The sequence below is a fragment of the Vicugna pacos genome, chromosome 17 (assembly GCF_048564905.1).
Source record: "Vicugna pacos chromosome 17, VicPac4, whole genome shotgun sequence".
In the NCBI taxonomy this organism is placed as follows: Eukaryota; Metazoa; Chordata; class Mammalia; order Artiodactyla; family Camelidae; genus Vicugna; species Vicugna pacos.
Window position 1 is genome coordinate 37,783,583 of NC_133003.1, and position 19,933 is coordinate 37,803,515.

Sequence of the window (19,933 nt, forward strand, 5' to 3'; positions counted from 1 at the left end):
ATGGCCTTTACCTCATCCCCCTTTTATTATTTGGTCCTTGCATCGGACAGGATTGGGTGAACAGACTGAGACTATGGACTATAGATTTGGTACAGAAAATTCCTGTTCTGTTCAAGAATGTCTTTTTAAAAAATACTACAGAAAATTGTGGCAGGTGAAAGACTTTTTTTTTTAATCATTGATTCGGTTTTAAAAAGATGATTAATGAACTAATACATAAAAACCATTGAAAGTACCCTACCAAGAAGGGAAAGTACAATGAAGTCTTAGAAAATATACTTAAATGAAATCTATGTTAGATAATGATAAAATGTGGTTCAAGGAATATGCATAAAATTCTTACTTGAGTGCAGAGTGGAGTTTTGAATTATGTATATGATTGTTTCTTCAAAAAGAAAAGAAAACAACAGGCAGGTTGTGGGGGATGCGGGAGAAAGGGGGTATACATTTATTAAACTAGAGCCAAAAGCAGATATAATGGACAGTATGCTTCTTCAGTCACTGGTGTCTTACAAAATGACCAGTCTGGAGTGGACCAGGGTAAAATGGCAGGAAAAGGAGAAAGGGGTCAGGAAATGGGGTTCTGACTGCTGATAGCTTGGAAGCAGCAGGATGTAGACAAAAAAGAATAGGCTTGGGAGTCAACAGATCTGACCTAGGGGGGAAAATACTATCTTTATTAAGCCCACTTTTCCCACCACAATTAGGGTCCAGTCAGGAAGCAGAAACCACACAGCGATTTGAACAGGAAAGGCTTAAAATAAAGACTCGTCAACCTTGTCCAGGCAATCAGCTGCTAAGAGAGGACAGATACTAAAGAATACCCTAAGGCTGCAGGGGAGTGCCCAGGCATGGCCTAGGGCTGTCCTCCCCAAGGTCAGGGATCCAGCCTCAGGGGGGAAGGGTGTGCTTGCAAGCACTAGATGGCTTGCCTGGCTCACTGGGTTGCCTTGACCAGAGCTGGTCCAGAGTTGATAGGTTGAGGTTAACAAGCAGAGAACTGTGGGGTGGGACTGGAAAGCTGAAAAAACAAAAAGCAAAAAAAGAAAACAACAAAAAAGTTCAGATGCCAAAGTGGGGGATGTGTGAATAAAAGTGACCTGTCATGCTTCCATGTGAGGAAAAAAACCTAGAAGATGATTGAGACTGATCTTCCCAATTGATGTAATTCAACTTCTGAATTATTTATTTATCTATCTATATCTGTATATGTATATGTGTGTATATATATATAAAACACATATAATAAATATGCTACATGTTATGCTGAAAAGATTTCTATTTTGAAATTAAATTTTGGAGTATGGTAGTGTAATGTTTTGGGTATTACTCCTGAAAAGAAAAATAACAGAGGTTCCTGAATCCCAGGATTCGTCAAACAACATGGTTCTAGGTTTTTTGTTGTTGTTGTTGTTTTTCTTGTTTTATTTTGCTCTCTGTAAAGCAGATAGTAATCCCTTACCACAGAGATATCACTAATGTTGCTATGGAAATAGACTTTTACAAATGGGGTTGCCACCAAATAAATGCCTTTGTACTCTATGCCTGCTTTTGTTTTTATAAACTCAGACTAGTAAATAGTTGCCCTTAAGAGTCATTGAATAATTTCATCCTAGCAGGTTCTGACAGAACCTGGCTCCAGGTTCTTAAATAACGAGTTCATTTCCACAAATCAGTTTTCACTTAAGCGTGTTACGAAGGCATCAAAGGAAGACCGAAAAGTTCTCTTGCCTAAATTTGACTCCTGATAACACACTATCAACAGCACATTTCCATAGCTTCTAGTTTTGTTTTGTTTTGTTTTCACCTTGTTCATACCTGTATGTTTACAGTGAGTCAGACATTTTGTTACTGGTCTTTTACCATCTTGTAGAAGCTGAGTTTTTGTATTTATTTTGTATCTATTGATTTAAAAAAAAAAAGCAAACCTTTTAAAAGTGAAAAAATGTTAAACCCTATTTTTATTTAGAGTTAAGTCAGATAAGCACCCATTTGGTTAAAAAATGAGGTATTCTGTAGTTTATATGATTGTGTGCCTTCAACAGTTCTATTTTCTAATTGCTTCATTCACGTGCACAGCGTGTATTTTTCCCACAGAGTCTGAAGCGAGAGCATTGGCCAAAGAGAGGCAAAAAAAGGACAATCACAACCTGAGTAAGTTGGTTTTATGTTCATTATATTGGAGTTGATGTTCCCTCTTACATCAGAAATTTTCCAGACATTATGGAGAGAAATTGGTTTCATCTATTGAAAGTACATTTTCTGGAAGAAAATTGTGTTTTTGAGAGACTAAAGTATATATTTTCCCTATATTTTAGTCTCAGATCAAATTGAATTTTATACACACACGCACACGCACTTGTTTTTAGTATCCTGAAGTAGTTTATTATTAGTATTATTTTTGGTAAGAAGGAGTCTTGATCCCCAACTACCCAATTATAAGTTGCTCGCAATGGAACTTATTAACAAAAGGGAATTATGGGATCACCTTCTCCAGTGAGATTTGAAAGGAAAAATGAAATATCTGGAGGGGAGTCACTGGGTGAGCTTGCCTCCCACATTGCTGACTGTAGCTGTAACAGAAAAAAAGGAGCCTTCTAACACTGAAAAAAATTTTTTTTGCATGCTTGATCTACCCTTGATCAGATCTTTAAGCTTTTTCCTATGAAAACTTAAGGGTTTTGTTTCATAAAGAAATAAAAGGGAAAAAGGGATTGGGCTTGGACGTAGAAAATAGTGTGTGTGTGTGTGTGTGTATGTTTGTGTGTGTGAATTTCTCATCTCATGGCCTCCTGTTGTCTTTTTCTTAAATTGATTTTTAAGAATATAAGTTATGTGTAAACACTTTGTCCGTATAAAAAGGATAGCAAAAGGCCAGAGTTCTCCTTTGATCCCTAAAAATAATCGGGTTTTTTTTTTTTTCAATTTGCTGTTCATCTTTCCAACTACTTTCCACGTGTTTAGGAATACACAGCCTTACCGATGCACACAGAGAATGTGATAGCATTGTTCTGTGGATGTTTTAACACAAACAGTGCCCTGTTGTCTGCATCTGTTGCTGCTTGCTTTTTCACTCAACAGTGTGTCCTAAAGACCTTTTGCTGCCATGAATCTGGATCTACCTCCTTTATAAAAACTGTTGCATAGTATTCCACAGTGCGACTTGTGATATCTAGTGATCCTCCTGCTCGGTGTTTGTATTGTTTCCAGTTCCTCCCTACTGTGAACAGTGCCACAGTGAACTGTTTGCAGACACACCTCTCTGGGTCCAGGGGAGTTTGTTTCTCCAGGTTAAGTGCTAAGAAATGGAATCGCTGGGTCTCCGGGGGAAGGGTGTGTGTGAGTTTTTCTTTTAATAGATACTAGCCTTTCCAGTTCCCGTTCCACATGTAAGAAGCTTTCCTGGTCTCTTAACCAAGAGATTTGGGCTAACATTTCTGAGGCCTCCTCTAGCTTCCAAGTAATTTTACTCTGAGATATTTTTTCTTTTAAAATACCTTAGGAATAAGATAATTAGGCAGTATCCAAAACGTCTCCTAACTGAAATGTGGAAAAGTAAGCTGGATTTTGTCAAAAACAGTCATCTGCCTTGACTTAGTCACCTAAACACTCAAGTTCAGGGTTGTCAGTAAAGGGCAAACATGATCAGCTCCAACTCTGAAGGCTCGAAAACAATCGGAAGATCTTATTGAACCATTGGAAATAAATACTTAAGGTTCGATGGCCCGGAAGCATGGCTTTTCCTCCTCTAGGAATTTATCTTGTAAGAGTCCTTGCCAAAACGGGCAGAAGGACACATTCGTGTATTCACTCCGAGCTGCTTATTGAGCCCCATGACGTACAAGGCACCTTTTTCCAGAAGTGAACCGGACAGACAGCTCTCCCACCCTGAGGAGCTTACATTCGAGTCAGGGGCAGACAGAATAGGTGAGCAAACAGATACACGCAGATGGTGTTTTCAGTACAGGATAAATACTGCAGTAGGAATGAGAAGTACATGTGAGCACTGGCAGAAGCAGTCATTGTACCCTTGAAAAAGAGGGAGAAATTGGAAATAGTCTACATATTCAGCAGTAGGGATTTGTAAATAAATCATGGTGCATCTCTATAAGGGGTACTCACTGGCTCTTAAGAAGAATAGGGTTGGTTTGTCTACACTATATTACTAAGTGAGGAGAGCAAACGGCAGAATAGTATGTATAGGATCCCATTGTGTAGAAGAACACACCGTATACGGGTGTGTGTGTGTGTGTGTGTGTGTGTGTGTGTGTGTGTAAGATCTAGGAGTTAGCCATACCATGAACAATTTCCTCAGGCATATAGATGCTAGATGGTTTAGTTGATTCTTACTTTTTCTCTTTATACACTTCTTAATGTTTTGTAATTTTTTTTGCAAGCATATATCACTTTTATAATAAAAAAAACTAATTGGGGTAGGTTGGCACTGAATTAAAAATAAAATGCAGTACATATAAATGTTGACCGTGGAAGGTGTCAGCTATGTGCTGTTAAGTGAGAAAAGATAGATGCAGATTGGTTTTTAGTGTAATTCTGCTTTGACCATGTCATTCTTTATCCAGTGCATAGTTATTGAGGGGTGTATAATGTGCCAGGCTCATGTGGATACTTAGAATGCAACAGGGAATAAACATATGACTCAACAGGCCAAAAAAAAAAAATGCAGATACTAGATGGTATAGAGCTTTGTGGATGAATGAAAGAAACATGTGGATGGTAGTTCTTTGAGGAACCAAAGTGCAGACAAGGGTCTGGAATGTCAGGGATGGGTATGGGAGGTGGTGGTTGACTTCTAAATAGATAGTCAGGGAAGGCTCATAGGTAAATTTGAGTCGTTACCTGAGGGAGGTGAGGGCAGAGCCATTCGCATATCTGGGGGAAGAGTGGTCCAGGCAGGGGGAACAGCAGTGTGAGGTCCTAAAGAGGGGAGTGTGTGTGGCTTGGTTGAGGAAGAGCAAGAAGCCCATGGCAGGTAAGGGGTAGGAGGGACACAGGTGAGTCAGCATAGGAATGTGGTCACAGAGGGAGAGGAATGGAAATGCGGTCAAATGAATAGGAGCCCCCAGATCCTTGTAGGACGCCTCGAGGAGGTGGGTTTTATCTAGGAGAGAAGGGAAGCAATTGGAGGGTTTTCAGTGAAGGACTGGCATGCTCCGACTTATCTTTTAACAGCTGCTGTGTTTTAGAGAGACTAAAGAGGTAGGGAGCGGTGGGTGGGCATGGGTGAAGTAGTGGTGCCACCAGGAGGATTGCAATAATCCAGGCAAGAGGCAATGCTGGCTTCTGTCAAGTTGCAGTGGAGGTTGGAGGCTGGAGTTGGACAGATTCTGGAAATAGTTCGAAGGTAGAGACAGCAGATTTTGATGATGGAGCAGATGGCAAAGAAATAGAGGTATAGAATTGATTCCAAGATTCTGGCCTAGAGCAATTTGAAGGACGCAGTTGTATTAAGTGAGGTGGGAAAGCCTGTGGGTGGAGCTGTTTGAGTGGGGAAGACCAGGAGCTCAAGTTTGGAGTGTTAGGGATGCCCATTAGACCTCCATATGGAAACATCTAGCAGTCAGACTTGCAAGCATTGCATTCTGGGGGGATGTCTGGGCTGGAAATAGAAGGGTGAAGTCATCAGTGTACATGTGTTCTTCAAATCTATGCAACCAAATGAGATCACCATGAAGTGAATGTAGATCAGGAAGAGTCCCAGAAACTGTGTTCTGAATGGACATCTAGGCTGCATGTATTTATCCTTAGAGCATAAAAATAATCACAAAGGATACATCAGAAATGTTACAGTGCTGGTATCTGGATAATAGGGGACTTTTACTTCATTTTATTGATTTCAGTATTGTTTAATTTTTTGTAACTATAATATGCTTGGAAAAAGGAACTAAACATAAACAGCTCATGCTTCATAGTTTTGGAGGAAGTTAGCTAGAAGATCAGAGGTCCAAAAGCTTCTTCAGAGCCGCTGAGTATCACTTACTTTTTCTATTTTTATAAAAGTCTGATGCTAAGACAGTATTATACATGCCTGATTTAATCATAGAAATAATCACTCAGCTAAGAAAAATGCAATATATATTGAGAAAGTACTGAATAATATTATTTATCAAAGTGTACAGAATATTAGTGAGTCCAATATAAATACGTATTAGGTTATAATATGTGTAAAGTAAAATATTAATATATTTAATCCAATTTATTAGACTTTAAGTTATTTGAAATTTATTTGCCAGACCAGGTAAATTAAAAACACTTATTAACTCATATGTGCATTGTTTCACCCTCCCTTAAGAAGATGATAATTTAGTTGAACGTATAATTGGATTTATAAAAGAGGAACACTGTTAGAATGCATAGTATAGTTAAAGATGCTTGATTTCTAGGGTTATTTTATCCAGTAAAATAGCCACTCAACACATCTGCCTATTGAGCACTTGAAATGTGACTAGTTGTGACATGCTGTAAGTGTACATTGTACACTGGATTTTGAAAACTTAGTATGAGAAAAGAATGTAAAATATCTAACTTATAAAATTTTAATGTAATCTATATATAATATTGAAATTATATAATATTTTGGATATATTGTTTAATTAAAGTATTAAAGTGAATTTCACCTCTTTTTACTTTTTTAACATGACTACTAGAAAATTGAAAATTACATATGAAACTTGTGCTCTATTCCTATTGGGCAACACTGGGCTTGAGAAGGGGTTTCTGTATGGCCTACAGGCCAAGAATGTTTTTTGCATTTTTAAATGGTTTTAAAAAATCAAAAGAAGAATAATATTTTGTGACATGTGAAAATTGTATAAAATCCAAATTTCAACATCTCAGATGTTTCTTGTCAGTAGGCTTGCATTGCAAAAAATTGTATCCAGTTAATAGTAGTACATCTTCAATTTTGTCAACACAAAATTTGTAGGAATTTATTTTCTCTCTTGCTGTGTAAGTATATACATAATATGTTTACTTTTGCTGTTTGGCCTGCAAAGTACTCACTATTTGGCCCTTTGCAGAAAGCTGGTCGCCTTGGGGATCAGAATTGATTTCAGGTTCTTCCCTGTTTATTGCTGGGTATCCTCGCCAAGTCCCTAATATAACCAAGGTGGTTCTGTCATTTGTAACCAAGGATGGTATCTCCAATCTCAGGAGTTACTAGGATCAAATGAGAAATTACAATCTCAGGACTTGGTAAATGATAGAGTTCTGCCCAAAGGTAGCTCATCTTTTAAAGTCCTTTAATCTCGGTACCCAAAACAGGAAAATAATGGGGAAATACAGATTCAGGTTTCCATCATCCTGACCCAGCAGAGTTAATGTGCACATGCCTTTAATGAGATATGCCCAGCGCATCTGATGCCATTACTAATAGCCCTTTCCTGTGCTCTTTTCTTGAAGTTGAACGAAGAAGAAGATTTAACATAAATGACCGCATCAAGGAACTAGGTACTTTGATTCCCAAGTCAAATGATCCGTGAGTACAATTGCATGTTAATCTGCATCGTATATTTTTTCTTACCTTAATGTTTTTTTTTCATATGTTGCAAAAACGCAGTTATAAAAACCAGAGTCAAGAAGTACCCCCTCTCCCTTAGGCTCCCTTTGTGAATACTCGTATTCTTGCCCCTTTCTTTTGGTTAGTGTCATCAAACTGAAATTTTGAGAGAAATAAACTGAATTGTTCCAAAGGGTTATTGGACATGAGCTATTCAGCTTTGGATATGAGGAGGTGGCTCCCTGAAATCTGAGAATCCTTGGCAAATAAACACCAAGCTACTAAAAAAATTCTTTTATCAGTTCATACTGAGACAGAGAGTATCAGTATCATACAGGACAGATTTCAGTGGCTGATAAAGCAAGATTTGTTGTCTATTTACTGGCCCTTAAACTCACACAGTATCTACGGGCACTAAGAGCTGATGTTGAAGATTTCAAGTTTAACAATATTCAACAGATAAAAGGTCATTTTCTTCCTCAAAAACTTAACATGCCCTCTGTTTTACGGATCTAGGGGAAAAAAGTAATTTTTAATCCTCTTACAAGTACAGGTTAACTAATTTGAATTTCAGCTTTCAATCTCTCCCCCCAACTCTTTCAGAGATGACAGTTGTAAAGATAATTTTCTTACCAGCAACATCAGCAAATTGGACAACAAATACGCAATTTTTATCCATTAGAAATTGGCCCATTTGAAGTAAGGGGCTAGAGGGTGTATACATTTTAATGGCTCCCGAAGGCATTCTATGAAATTAGCCTTTGACTGTGACCTTTTAGCTCCCTAATAAAATGTGAAGATGAAATCAAGCATTATTCATGCAAGGCTTATTAAATTTGCTGTTCACTTTATTGTCGGGGAATTTGTGACAAAATAAAAGAAAACCATTGCCCATTCTAAGGTGGTCTTGATGGATGTTTAAGCACGGTTTCCATCATCACCATTTTGCTTTCCCAGGTTTCAAGGAAAGCCGTTTTGAAACTCAAAACATTCAGATTCTCAGTTCTGCCGCACAAATTTATCCTACGAAGGGGCTGTGACCTTCATTTCCTATAGTCAGTCTTGCATGATAGTTGAAATTGAATTCCCATTTTCCTGTTCTTTATCAGCTTTCACTTTTTTAGCGTATTCTTTTAAACTGTGGCACGTGGGTCTCTTTAGCAACATATTATGAAATTATGGGGCTGCGGTGAAGGCCTCTGCATATCTTCCTTACCTATTGTATTAGAATACTTACATGTTTATAATCTGAACTGATAATGATCTTTAATTGTAGGCATTGTTTGAAGATAAAATGGACTATCATCTGTTACGGGGGCTTCCCTGTAGCAGGTTTCTGGAGCAGACTTTGGGGCTGCAGTAGAGATATGGTCTAGCTGGCCAGGGTCTCAGCCCCATACCCTCTCCTGCCCTACAGCAGATCTGCTTTTGTTGATTTAGATATTGGGGATCTGTTTACACTTTTGTGTGAAAAAAGGGTTTCTCTCATTGCAAAAAGAAAAAAGAAAGGTTCAAAAACCCCAAAGCATAATGGATTAATTGGGTCTCACAAGGAAGTGACACCCAAGGTAATTGGTTGGAATAGTCTGTTCTTAAAAACTGAGTGGCTGCTAGCAGGTTTCAATGCTGGTTTCCCACCTTACTGGCCTACTTAAGGCACCTTCCACTATAATTTTATTTCTCTGTGGCTGCTAAAGTTTCTGTTACTTTCTTCTCAGCCCTGAACATGAGGCAAGTTGGCTTTGTGCTCACTCTGGTATCCGAAGACACCTCCCTGGGTTGCCATCTTTGGTGCTCAGACCCCAGGGATCAACCGCAGAGAATTCTCTGGGGGCAGTAACTTGGTCTCTCATGGGAGGGCTTCTGTTTTCTTCTTCATCTAACCCATATGAGGATCAATTACGTGGTGGCTTGTTTTAATGGCCCTCCGTTCCCACATCCCAGCTAATACTTCCGATCTGCTTTTAGCAGCCATAGATTATGGGGTAGGAGGTTTTCCATACATTAAATTGTTTTTGTTTTCACCATTGTCATTATCATCATGAATATTGCCTATAAAAGAGCTCAGGTTAATTTAAAGCACTACAGGAATACTACTTATGTAGTTATAATTTTATTCTTAATTATTTTTCTGGAGCACTCTGAATTTTTCAACTCACTTTTGCCTACATTTTAATGGCATTCTTAATATTCTCATTTATGAGTACATTAGAGCTACAGTGATTAAAAACTGAAAGCACCAAGCTCAGGCTGCTTGGGTTGGAATTCCAAAACAGTCCCTTATTAGATGTCTGACCTTGGGCAAGATACTTGAATTCTCATGCTTCATTTTGCTCATCAGTTTTTTTAAAAAGGTGGGGAGGGCAGAACAGAATATTCCTACCTAGTCTACTTGTTTTGAGGACTCAATGACATAAGAGGAAGAGTTGTTTAGGGCACGGAGTCTGAAGCAAGATTCTCCCGGCTTTACCACTTACTGGCTGTGTGACTTTGGGCAACTTACTTAACCTCTCTGTGCCTTTCTTTTCGGTCTGTAAAGTGGGGATAATATTAGTGGCTACCCATTGAGGTTGTTACAATTAAATGAGCTATCAAATGCTTTAAAAAGTACCTGTCACACAGTAAATGCTAGTTAAGATAACTATTGTAATTACCATGGTGAATTGTTAACACAGTGTCTGTTCCATTGTTTGAACTGCACTATATAAACTGTTCCCAGGATATTCATATGAAGTGCCTCCTTTGATTCTAACAGCATACCTATGAGGCTGCTCATATGAGTGTAGTATCACCATCTTATAGATGACGATGCAGAGACTAAGAGAGGTTGATAATTTGTCCATGAATATTCATGATACAATCCAAGGACACTACTTTTGTGCCACATACAATCAAGTAGTGAGATCTCACAGAATTTTTTTTTACCGTAGCTATTCCATCTGTCTGAATGAGTTAACTTTTAGAGCCCTGAAAACTTATAATTATTTAACGTAGTGTTCAAGAATATTGACTTTGTCATCATCAGACCTAAATTTAAGTCCTGACTCCACCTCCATGTACAGCTCAGGGACCTACATCAAGTTGACTAGTCTCTGTTTCAACACATACACAACATCCCTCCCTCTCAAGGTGCTTGTCCAGGTAGAGTAAGACCTTGTAGAACAAGTGGGTTAGATGGTGTCCACTGCATGTCAAGCCCTCAGTGAGTGATAAAGATGATCGACTCATAGGTATTCAATCTTTAGAAACTGAATGCTCTGAATATTGAATTTTCACGGAGCCTCAAATCCTAAAAAAAGAGTTTCTTTCCTTCCATTTTCATCCCAGAGACATGCGCTGGAACAAGGGAACCATTTTAAAAGCATCTGTGGACTATATCCGGAAGTTGCAACGAGAACAGCAGCGCGCGAAAGAGCTTGAAAACAGACAGAAGAAGCTGGAGCACGCCAACCGGCATCTGCTACTCAGAATCCAGGTACACGGCGGGAGCTGGGTGAGGTTGACTGCATGTCACTGACTTGAAGATAGAAGGAGAAAGGGTATAATGAGCCATGAGGGAGTAGACTTACGGGGCCCTAACGCAGTCTGTACTCATTATTTGTGGATTCCACTTTGTGCTTTTGCTTCCTCGTGAAAATGTATCTGAAACCCCAAAGTCAACCCTTGAGGCACTGGGATGCTCATTTGCAGACGTGTGCAAGGTGGTGAAGTTGGCACGTCTGGTGCATTTGTTCCCACTTACGATTGGACAAGGCGTTGCTCTCCCTTCTGGTTTCAGCTTGTACTGTAAATAAGTGTCCTCTTTGCTGTCTATTCAGTGCCATGTTTTTCATATTTTTGTGGGTTTTTTTTTTTGAAGGGGGGCATGTTTTGCTATTTAAAATGGCCTCTTAGCAGAGCCCTGAAATGCCATCTCGTGTTTCTAAGCACAAGAAGGCTGTGATGTGCCTTACGGAGATAATTTTTCTTTCGAACATGAGTTATGGTCCTGTTGTCCATGAGTTCAATTTTAAGGAATCAATGACATGTACTAAACAAGGTGTCTTTAAACAGAAATACACATAAAGTTGCATGTTGATTGGTTTGTGAGATGTTGTGACCGCTTGCTCGCAGGAACCTAATCCTCTGTTTCCTCTGGGAGCGATGGTTTAGTGTTCACTCATCCAGTGTTCATGGCAGCTCTATAGCACATAACTGTCTTTGGCCCATCGTGCTGCTACAACAAAAATTCCATAGACTGGGTGGCTTACACAACAAACATTTATTTTTCACAGTTCTGCAGGCTGGGAAATCTACAGTCACGATGCTGGCAGACTCATTGTTTGATGAGCGCCTGCTTCTGAATTCATAGATAGCTGTCTTCTTGCTGTAAGGTCACATGGCAGGAGGGGTGAGGGAGCTGTCTGGGGTCTCTTTGATAAGAGCACTAATCTCATTCATAAGGGCCTCCTGTGATCTCATCACCCCACAAAGCCCTACCTCCACATACCATCACACTGGGTACAAATTTTAGGAGGCACAGACATTCAGTCCAAAGCCGTAACTACTGCAAATAATGAGAATTGACAGTAGTTGTTAAATACAAAGGTGCCTTAGTAATGAGGGGCAAGCCAACCATGGTCATAGCTCGTGTTTATGGGGAACCTGGGGACACCCAGATCTTATCAAGATATAAATTTTAGAAATAGTTACAGGTAATGAAGTTATCCCATACCTAACTTTACCTTACATACTCTTGGAGAAATACTAATTTTAATCATACGTGGAATTCATCAGTGATTCCATTAGGGAATGAACATACCAGTATAAACAAAAGATGGGAGATCCGTCTGATATCAGCTGCTGCTGCTTCTTAGTTACTTGGCCTTTCACGCCGAATATAAAGACATGACTTTCTCTGAAACTGTTTTAAAGAAGCGAAAGGAGAGCTCTTTGCTAACGACTAAAGGAGTTTGCGAGGGTCATTATCATTTACTTGCTGACTTTGAACACAGCCGGCCAGTAAGGATCAGTGACCTTGTACTTCTCCTGCAGTAGCTGGACCCACTTGTACCAGACTCTGCCACAGAGCAGTGGCTGTTTTTCGGGTTTCGCACGCCACTGCCTGTGGAACAGCAGTGCAGAGCATGGCACTTTAGAGACCATCCCGTGATGTTATTCCCTGATGGTGAACTTAACAGAGTAATTTACCCATAATAATGATCTCTGATATTTTAATACCTTGCAACACTGTCGATATTTCTAGGCGTCCCATCTCTCATTTCACTCCAGTAATCTTCAGCCGTGGATCAGAGAGGCGGAAGATGGTTCTTCTCTCAGGGCTGCCTTTTAGAATCTTGGTAGTGACATAGAGACTATGTGTCACTTGAAAATCCCCCTTCCCCTTTCTCTCGCTCTTGCTCTTTTTTTTTTTTTTTTTTTGGCTTTTGTTGCTTGCTTTGTGTTCTGTCTCTTCAATAAGTAGCCACAAGTCTTCATTCAGTCTCTTGGACTTAGTATATACACCCATTTATAAAAGCAACTTGTCCTAGGGTGTTATTTCCTTATACAAATATTAAAATAAAATCACTGTTTTGAAAGAGAGCCTTTATTTTGTTTTAAGGTTCTGCACATATCTATTCATGTGAAATAAGAATATTGAAAAAAATAGGAATTAGAAATTCCATGGTGACAATGTCTTGGGGTTTCTGTTAGTGACAGTGAAGCAGCTTTTAGAACTTCTGCGTGTCAAAGAAAGCCTTATTCTTTAGGTTCTGCCAGGTAGTGAGCCTGAGTTCTCTAGATGAGATTTATCACATTATTTAGCAGTCTGATGCTTTAATCAGCTGGTAAACAGTTTTAATCAAACAACAAAAGATGAAAATAAGACGTGGGCCTCTCTTAATCTAACTTTTTTTTTTTAAAGGCAAATGACACATGTAGGGGTGTTGCTCTCATTATGTGGGTGTAGATTTAGTGTAGTGCCTGTTTTCAGCTTGGGCCTAAGGGGTTCCTTTCATTTTCACTCTAAGTGATGCATGCAGAAATGTTCACAGAAGAAGGAGCATGAAGCCTTAATATCACGGGAACTGCGATTTTATTAAATGGCCCAGGGCTTTAGAATGATGCCCGGGAAACTCGGGTGTCTGGAGATGGTGTAAAGGAGCATGCACCTACTTGGGTGACATCTCAGGCTCCCGTCTCCCACTTGGACTGCCTTGCAGAGCAAACAACCTTTAACACAGGCTGAACACGACTTTTCAGGAACATGGGTTTCTAGGCTTGTGGGCAAAGGTCGTGAGGTTGTGTCATGGTGGAGAGTACTTTTCCCTCTCTCTACCGTCTCTCTCGTGATGTGGGGTGACTTGTTTCAGATGTGTATTCTGTTATTTTTATCGTATCACAAACATGGAAAGATGGAATCAATTGGGGGTCTCCACGGTTCATTGTCGGGAGGCGAGTCTAGGGATACTCGGAAAGGAGAAAGGGGAAGAGCTGGTTTGGAAGGTATTTGAAATGAGGCAGTGGGGCAAGTCTCTGATACTCAGCAAGTGAATAAGGCCCTAGGGCTGCCGTTACAAATACTGCAGACTAGGCAGCTTACACTGCAGAAATTTATTTTCTCACAGCTCTGAAGACTAGAAAGCCAAGGTCAAGGTGTGGGCAGGGTTGGTTTTTCTGTGGCTTCTTTCCTAAGCCATCTTTACTGTGTGCTTTCCCATTCTCATGGTTTTTCCTCCATGTGTCTCTGTGTCTTCATAGCCTTTTCTTACGAGGACATGAGTCCTCATGGATATTGGATGAGGACCTACCCTAATGATCTCCTTTTAACTTAATTACCTCTTTAAAGACCCTGTCTCCTTATATAGTCCTATTCTGAGGTCCTGGAGGTTAGGATTTCAATATTGGATTTGGGGCAGGGGACACAATTCAGTCCATTTTAGCAAAGATGTGAAAACAGTGCAGGGAGAGATTATTCATCTTCCACATGAGAACTTTCTTGTGAAATTAGAAAAAATAACTCCCTCTGCCTCGGTGGGATGGGTGAAACGACGCTTCTCCCACTTGAGTTCCTTGTATGGAACTTTTGTAACTTTTGCCGTTACTACCCAAACTTCATTAGTGCGTGGTGCTCTTGGTATCCTAGTACCTTTTCGCTGCCTGCCATTTCCTTGTTGGGTCCTAACAACTCAGTAGCCATTTGGAAATATAAAACATATCAATTGGGAGAAAAGTTGCATTTTTGTTTTAGCTCCAAGTAACCACGTTACTTGCTAATGGGATGTGTGTACCTGTTGGGCACTGCACAACCTCTCTAGCCTTGGAGTCCGATCGTGCACTGCCCTCCTCATTTCTCGTTCTCATTCCACATTTTCATGCAGTACTTGTTTTTGTTGTTGTTTAAATCATAGCGACCAGCTGAGACCTGCTTTGTGTTGATATGATGTGATGGAAAAGAAGGCAGCACAGTCTAATGCTGAAACTGAACAACTCTCTTGAGTTTGATCCTTCTCACAGTAGAGTGCATTCCCCTTGAAATTTTAAGATATCCCCAGTGCCCTGGGAATTCATGGCAGTACCCATGGATATCACTGCACAGTTTAGGGACCATGGAACTATGTTATTTACTGGATATTTTCCTTTCATCAGCTCACATTTTGACACTTTATTTTTATAACTTATCCTCATTGTGAACATCTAGGAGAGACTGTCTCTGTATTTAATACTTAACAAAATCCGTATACCACCTAAAAATCATTTCATATGTTACCAGTGGTATTCTATATACTTTTATAAATATGGCATTTATTAATTTGAAATAGCAAAAAATTCTATTTTAATTTATTGTTTTTCAAGTATCTGATTTAAAAAAATACTTTACATTTTAAAGCAATTTTAAGTTCAGAGCAAAATTTAGCTCCCATATACCTCCTATTCCCACAGGTATGTAGCCTCCCCCATTCGGCATATCCTCCGTCCGAGTGGTACATTTTAACGATAGGTGAACCTCCACTGACACCTCATTATCACCCGAAGTCCCTACTTGACATTAGGGTGCACTGTTGGCATTGCACATCTTTTGAGTTTGGACAAATGCGTAACGACATGTAACCAGCATGATAGCTTCCTGTATGGTTGTTTCACTGCTCTAAAATCCTCCGTGCCACCTCTTTAAGTGTCTCTTCTCTTCTCTCTTAGGAACTTGAAATGCAGGCTCGAGCGCATGGACTTTCCCTGATCCCATCCACGGGTCTCTGCTCTCCAGATTTGGTGAACCGGATCATCAAGCAGGAACCTGCTCTTGAGAACTGCAGCCAAGACCTCCTCCAGCATCATGCAGACCTGACGTGTACCACAACCCTGGATCTCACAGACGGCACCATCTCCTTCAACAACAGCCTGGGAACCGGGACCGAGAGCAACCAAGCCTATAGCGTCCCCATGAAAATGGGATCCAAACTGGAAGACATCCTCATGGATGACACGCTTTCTCCTGTTGGCATAACTGATCCGCTTCTTTCCTCAGTGTCCCCCGGAGCGTCCAAAACCAGTAGCCGACGGAGCAGTATGAGCATGGAAGAAACCGAGCATGCTTGCTAGCAAATTCCCCCTGCTCTGCATTCTCACAGACTGCTTCCTTTCTTGATTAGCAGATTTCATAATTTACCTGAAGGGGTTTTCTTGATCATTTTCTTTTAATATGAAAGATTTTTTTTCATGCTTTATCAAATAGCCCAGGATATATTTTATTTTTAGAATTTTGTGAAACAGACTTGTATATTCTATTTTACAACTCCACACGCCTCCAAAGTATTGTACAGTAGGTGTACAGTATCTGTGAACTGAATTCGCCCCAGACTTTGGCTTTCAGAGCAAGAGGATTTTTGCATCAGAGCCATTTCTGTCCGTTTTTTATTCAGGGCAAACTTGGTTTGCGATTCGTGTGCCTGTGGCTTCCTTGGCAATTAAATGTAAAGTTTAATTGAAAGAATGTAAAGCAACCAAAAAAAAAAAAAGAGGAAGGAGGGAGAAAAGGAAATCCATCCGTACTAACCCTTTTCCATTTTGTAAATGTATTGATTCATTGGTACTGCCTTAAAGACACAGTACCCTTATAGCATCTTTGTACTACAAACTATTTAAAGAAATACTGTATTCCATAAAAGAAAAAAAAATGCAGCCATTTTCATGTGGATTGTCCGATTAGAAAACATATCCGATACCTTAGGAGCAGCTGAAATTGAAGGGAGATGCAGACCAAAGCTCTGAAACATGGAGTCTCATCTTGCTCTTGTTCACTCTGTGCTCTGTTACCGTTTTCCTCATCAGTGAGTGGGATTCAATTTTTCATTAAGATATATTTTATTTTGAAATGGAAATTAATGTCCTCTCAAAGTAAAATATTCAGGAGCACTGAAAGCTTTACTTTTTTTTTTCCTCTTCAATTTCACTTTTGATAAGAAAACCAAACTGGGCACATTTCTAATTGGCTTTACTGTTTTTATTTTTAAATTATGTATTACTGTTCATTTGATTTGTACAGATTCTTTATTATCATCGTTCTTTTCAGTGTGTTTGTATTAATTTGTTAGAATATGCATCTTAAAATGGCAAGTTTTCGATATTTTTACAACTCACCGGTGGTTTTCCGCATTCTTTGTACACACGTGGAAGAAAACTTTTATGCAAGGTCTTGCGTTTAAAGAGAGCTTTGTGAATATTTTGTATATTGCAGTCTCACTCGGAACCGTTTTTCCACACATTTAAGGTGTAGTATTAATAGGTTAAAACTGGCTTTCTAGAGAGAAACAAACTTACATATTTATTTTTAGTGATATAAAAATAGCAATATTCTTGGAGACTGATAACCATAGCGTTAAGACGCCTGTTATGGTCATTTCAGTTGGGGTTTATTTCAGCAAACCTGCTGAATTTTTTTTTTTTAAGAGAGAAATACTGTATTGGCAAATTACTGTTACTTGATAACAACGTTTTAACAAGCAGCAATGTTGTAAAGTTAGTTTCAGTGCATTATCCACTTGTATAGTCCTATGCAATAACAGTAGCGTTACATGTATTCTATCAGGCCTAGATGTTTTATACAGATGACATATGGTGTTAAGAGGCAGGCTGTTGAATGGAATTTCTCGGTAGCAGCCTACAATTGAATAGCAAGTGGCATAAAGCATATCCATTCAGAATGAAGTGCCTTAAACATAGCAGTAGTCTCTAGCACTGACTGAACTGTAATGTAGGGGAACGTTTCAAGGTGGTATCTATAATCGAGAGAAACATGCAGCATGGTGCCTCTGTAGACAATATAAGAGCTTCCAACTTTCCTTCAGATATTTTTAATATGAAATATATTTTAGTGACAGAGTGCCAACTTCTTTCATCAGGAAACCTTATTCAGGAGGTTGTGTTTTTTTTGTTTGTTTATTTTGTTTCGTTTTAGAGAAAAACAGTTTAAATGTCAAATGTGAACTGGTGTTGGGGTGTCGAAAGGTTCAGAGAGAAGGAATGAATGTTAAGATGTCTGAGTGGATGGCTTACATGAAAATAATCAACCGCATAGTTCCCACCTATGTTGGGCAGTGAGAATCCTTGGAAGCAGTGATAATGCTATCAGTTTTCTAGCTTTATGACTTAGGGGGGTAGGGAAAATTAGTTCCCATTCTTTCGACCCCCTTAATTGTATAGCTCTTTTCCTAGATTAGTGATGCAAATCTGCATGAACAGCTAATTGTACCATAGTGTTCATTGATACAATCATAGCATTGTCTATTTTTCTCTTCATATTTATATGGGGGGAGGGGAGCTGGGCGCAAAGGTCGGAGATCGCGATGGTATGACGCTAGTTTTCCGTAGCTGATTTTGAGGGTTCTTAAAAATAGAGCAAGGTTGAGTCACCCCTGGCTCAGGGATCTGGGCTTGGGGGAAGCCACCTTACAGAAAGCTTTGTTGAAAGAAAGCATGGCATCTTGTACCACTGCCCTGACTCTCGCAACTCCTGTGCTCACCACCGCCTGCTTCCCCATCCCCTTCTACTTAAGAGACAATTTCTGGGAGGGGCAGGTGAGCACACTCAGGAGAATGCTAAAACCTCGGGGGGTGGTTTTATTTATTTCTTTTTTGCCAACTAGAGTGTGGGTGCGTGGTAGGGACTAGCTAAGCCAAGAGGCAGTGTTCTGGGCTCACTGTTTGTGACCACGAGGATGGTCCACACCACTCCCCCCATTCCTGGGTGCAGAACTGTGACCCAGGGTTGTGTCTCCATATGGAGCGACCAAAATGCCAAACTTGTCCACCTGCCTCTGGGTCAGGCGATGGAAATACCAAACCTTCTGACTTTGCCAAAAACCATACAACCAACCTGATCATACATAGGATGACAGTTCTTTCTGGTTGTTTTAAAATAATAAAGCAATAAGAACAAATAAAATACATAGGAAGTTAAAAGATATAAAGCACAAAGGAATGCACTTATTAATATTTTTTTAAAATGCACTGGGGAAAAGTTAATGTTGATAACAGTATATTAAAAAAAACCCTATTTCTTGAAAAAAATGACAAATGACTGTCTCTTGCGGACGCTTGGTACTGTAATGTTAATACTAGTCACCTGCTGTTGGATGCAGCAATAATTTCTGTATGGTCCATAGCACTGTATATGATGGATCGATATTAATGTATCCAATGAAATAATTGAACTGTTGTTCTTGGTAGCCTCATTAAAGCATTTGGTTTTTCACATAGTGGTGGCCAATTGTGTTTAGTTAATGCCAATATCAGATATTGTTTGCCTTATCAAAAAGCAGTAGCGCACATTTTCTTCTGATTTAATGAATAACAAATTGCAGGAAAAAATTTTAAATGCCAGTAAGTACTTTTTTTTGTTTGTTTTAAATGCCACTCTTAAGATACTACTTTTTGGTTTTAAACATTTTTGATTACTTTATGACTTGCACTCGGCTGAACTATAATTATGCAGCTTCTATCCGCCCCCCACCATCTCCTGCTCTGAATTTGGGGAGTTTTAAAACTCCCAGATGCCAAGAATTCATTTTAGATATAGGAGTTTTATTTAAAATGTTTCAGCGAGAGGTGGCTTTACAAAGAGAGAAATTGTCAGAGAAACTCCTGCATATTTACGAAAAAGAGATTGGGTTTTTAAAATACAAATTTGTGATAATGAAAGCTTAATATACCCAGGTTGCCAGCTCCTGGCTGTTTTTTTTTTTAAATACAGTACTTAAGAATCATTTGATAAATGTTGGATTTGAATTGGGAAATGTCAGACAAAACATGTCTTTATTCCCTAGCTAGACCTTAAACTTCTGCCCTTTTAAAAAAATCTTCTGGTTTAACCTCTGGAGAAAATGAGCAAGAAACTTGCTGTGATGCTTCTGATCTGACTGTCAGCTTTTCCTTAAGCTT

The 19,933-nt window shown here is 39.3% G+C and overlaps 1 protein-coding gene across 20 annotated transcripts in view; it reads left to right on the plus strand.

Annotated features, from left to right (window-relative positions):
• The window catches only part of MITF (melanocyte inducing transcription factor), a 311,298-nt gene extending 292,047 nt beyond the window's left edge, over positions 1–19,251 (plus strand). For 16 of the 20 annotated variants that reach the window (XM_072941684.1, XM_072941685.1, XM_006196481.4 and 13 more), the window contains 4 exons: positions 2,080–2,154; positions 7,420–7,495; positions 10,844–10,991; positions 15,695–19,251. In XM_072941684.1, coding sequence (XP_072797785.1) covers positions 2,080–2,154; positions 7,420–7,495; positions 10,844–10,991; positions 15,695–16,096 — 701 coding nt within the window. In that variant the 3' untranslated portion in view covers positions 16,097–19,251. The remainder of the gene's footprint in view (positions 1–2,079; positions 2,155–7,419; positions 7,496–10,843; positions 10,992–15,694) is intronic. The other 4 variants (XM_006196482.3, XM_031686314.2, XM_031686319.2 and 1 more) reach the window with 1 other exon arrangement.
• The last annotated feature ends 682 nt before the right edge of the window (positions 19,252–19,933 follow it).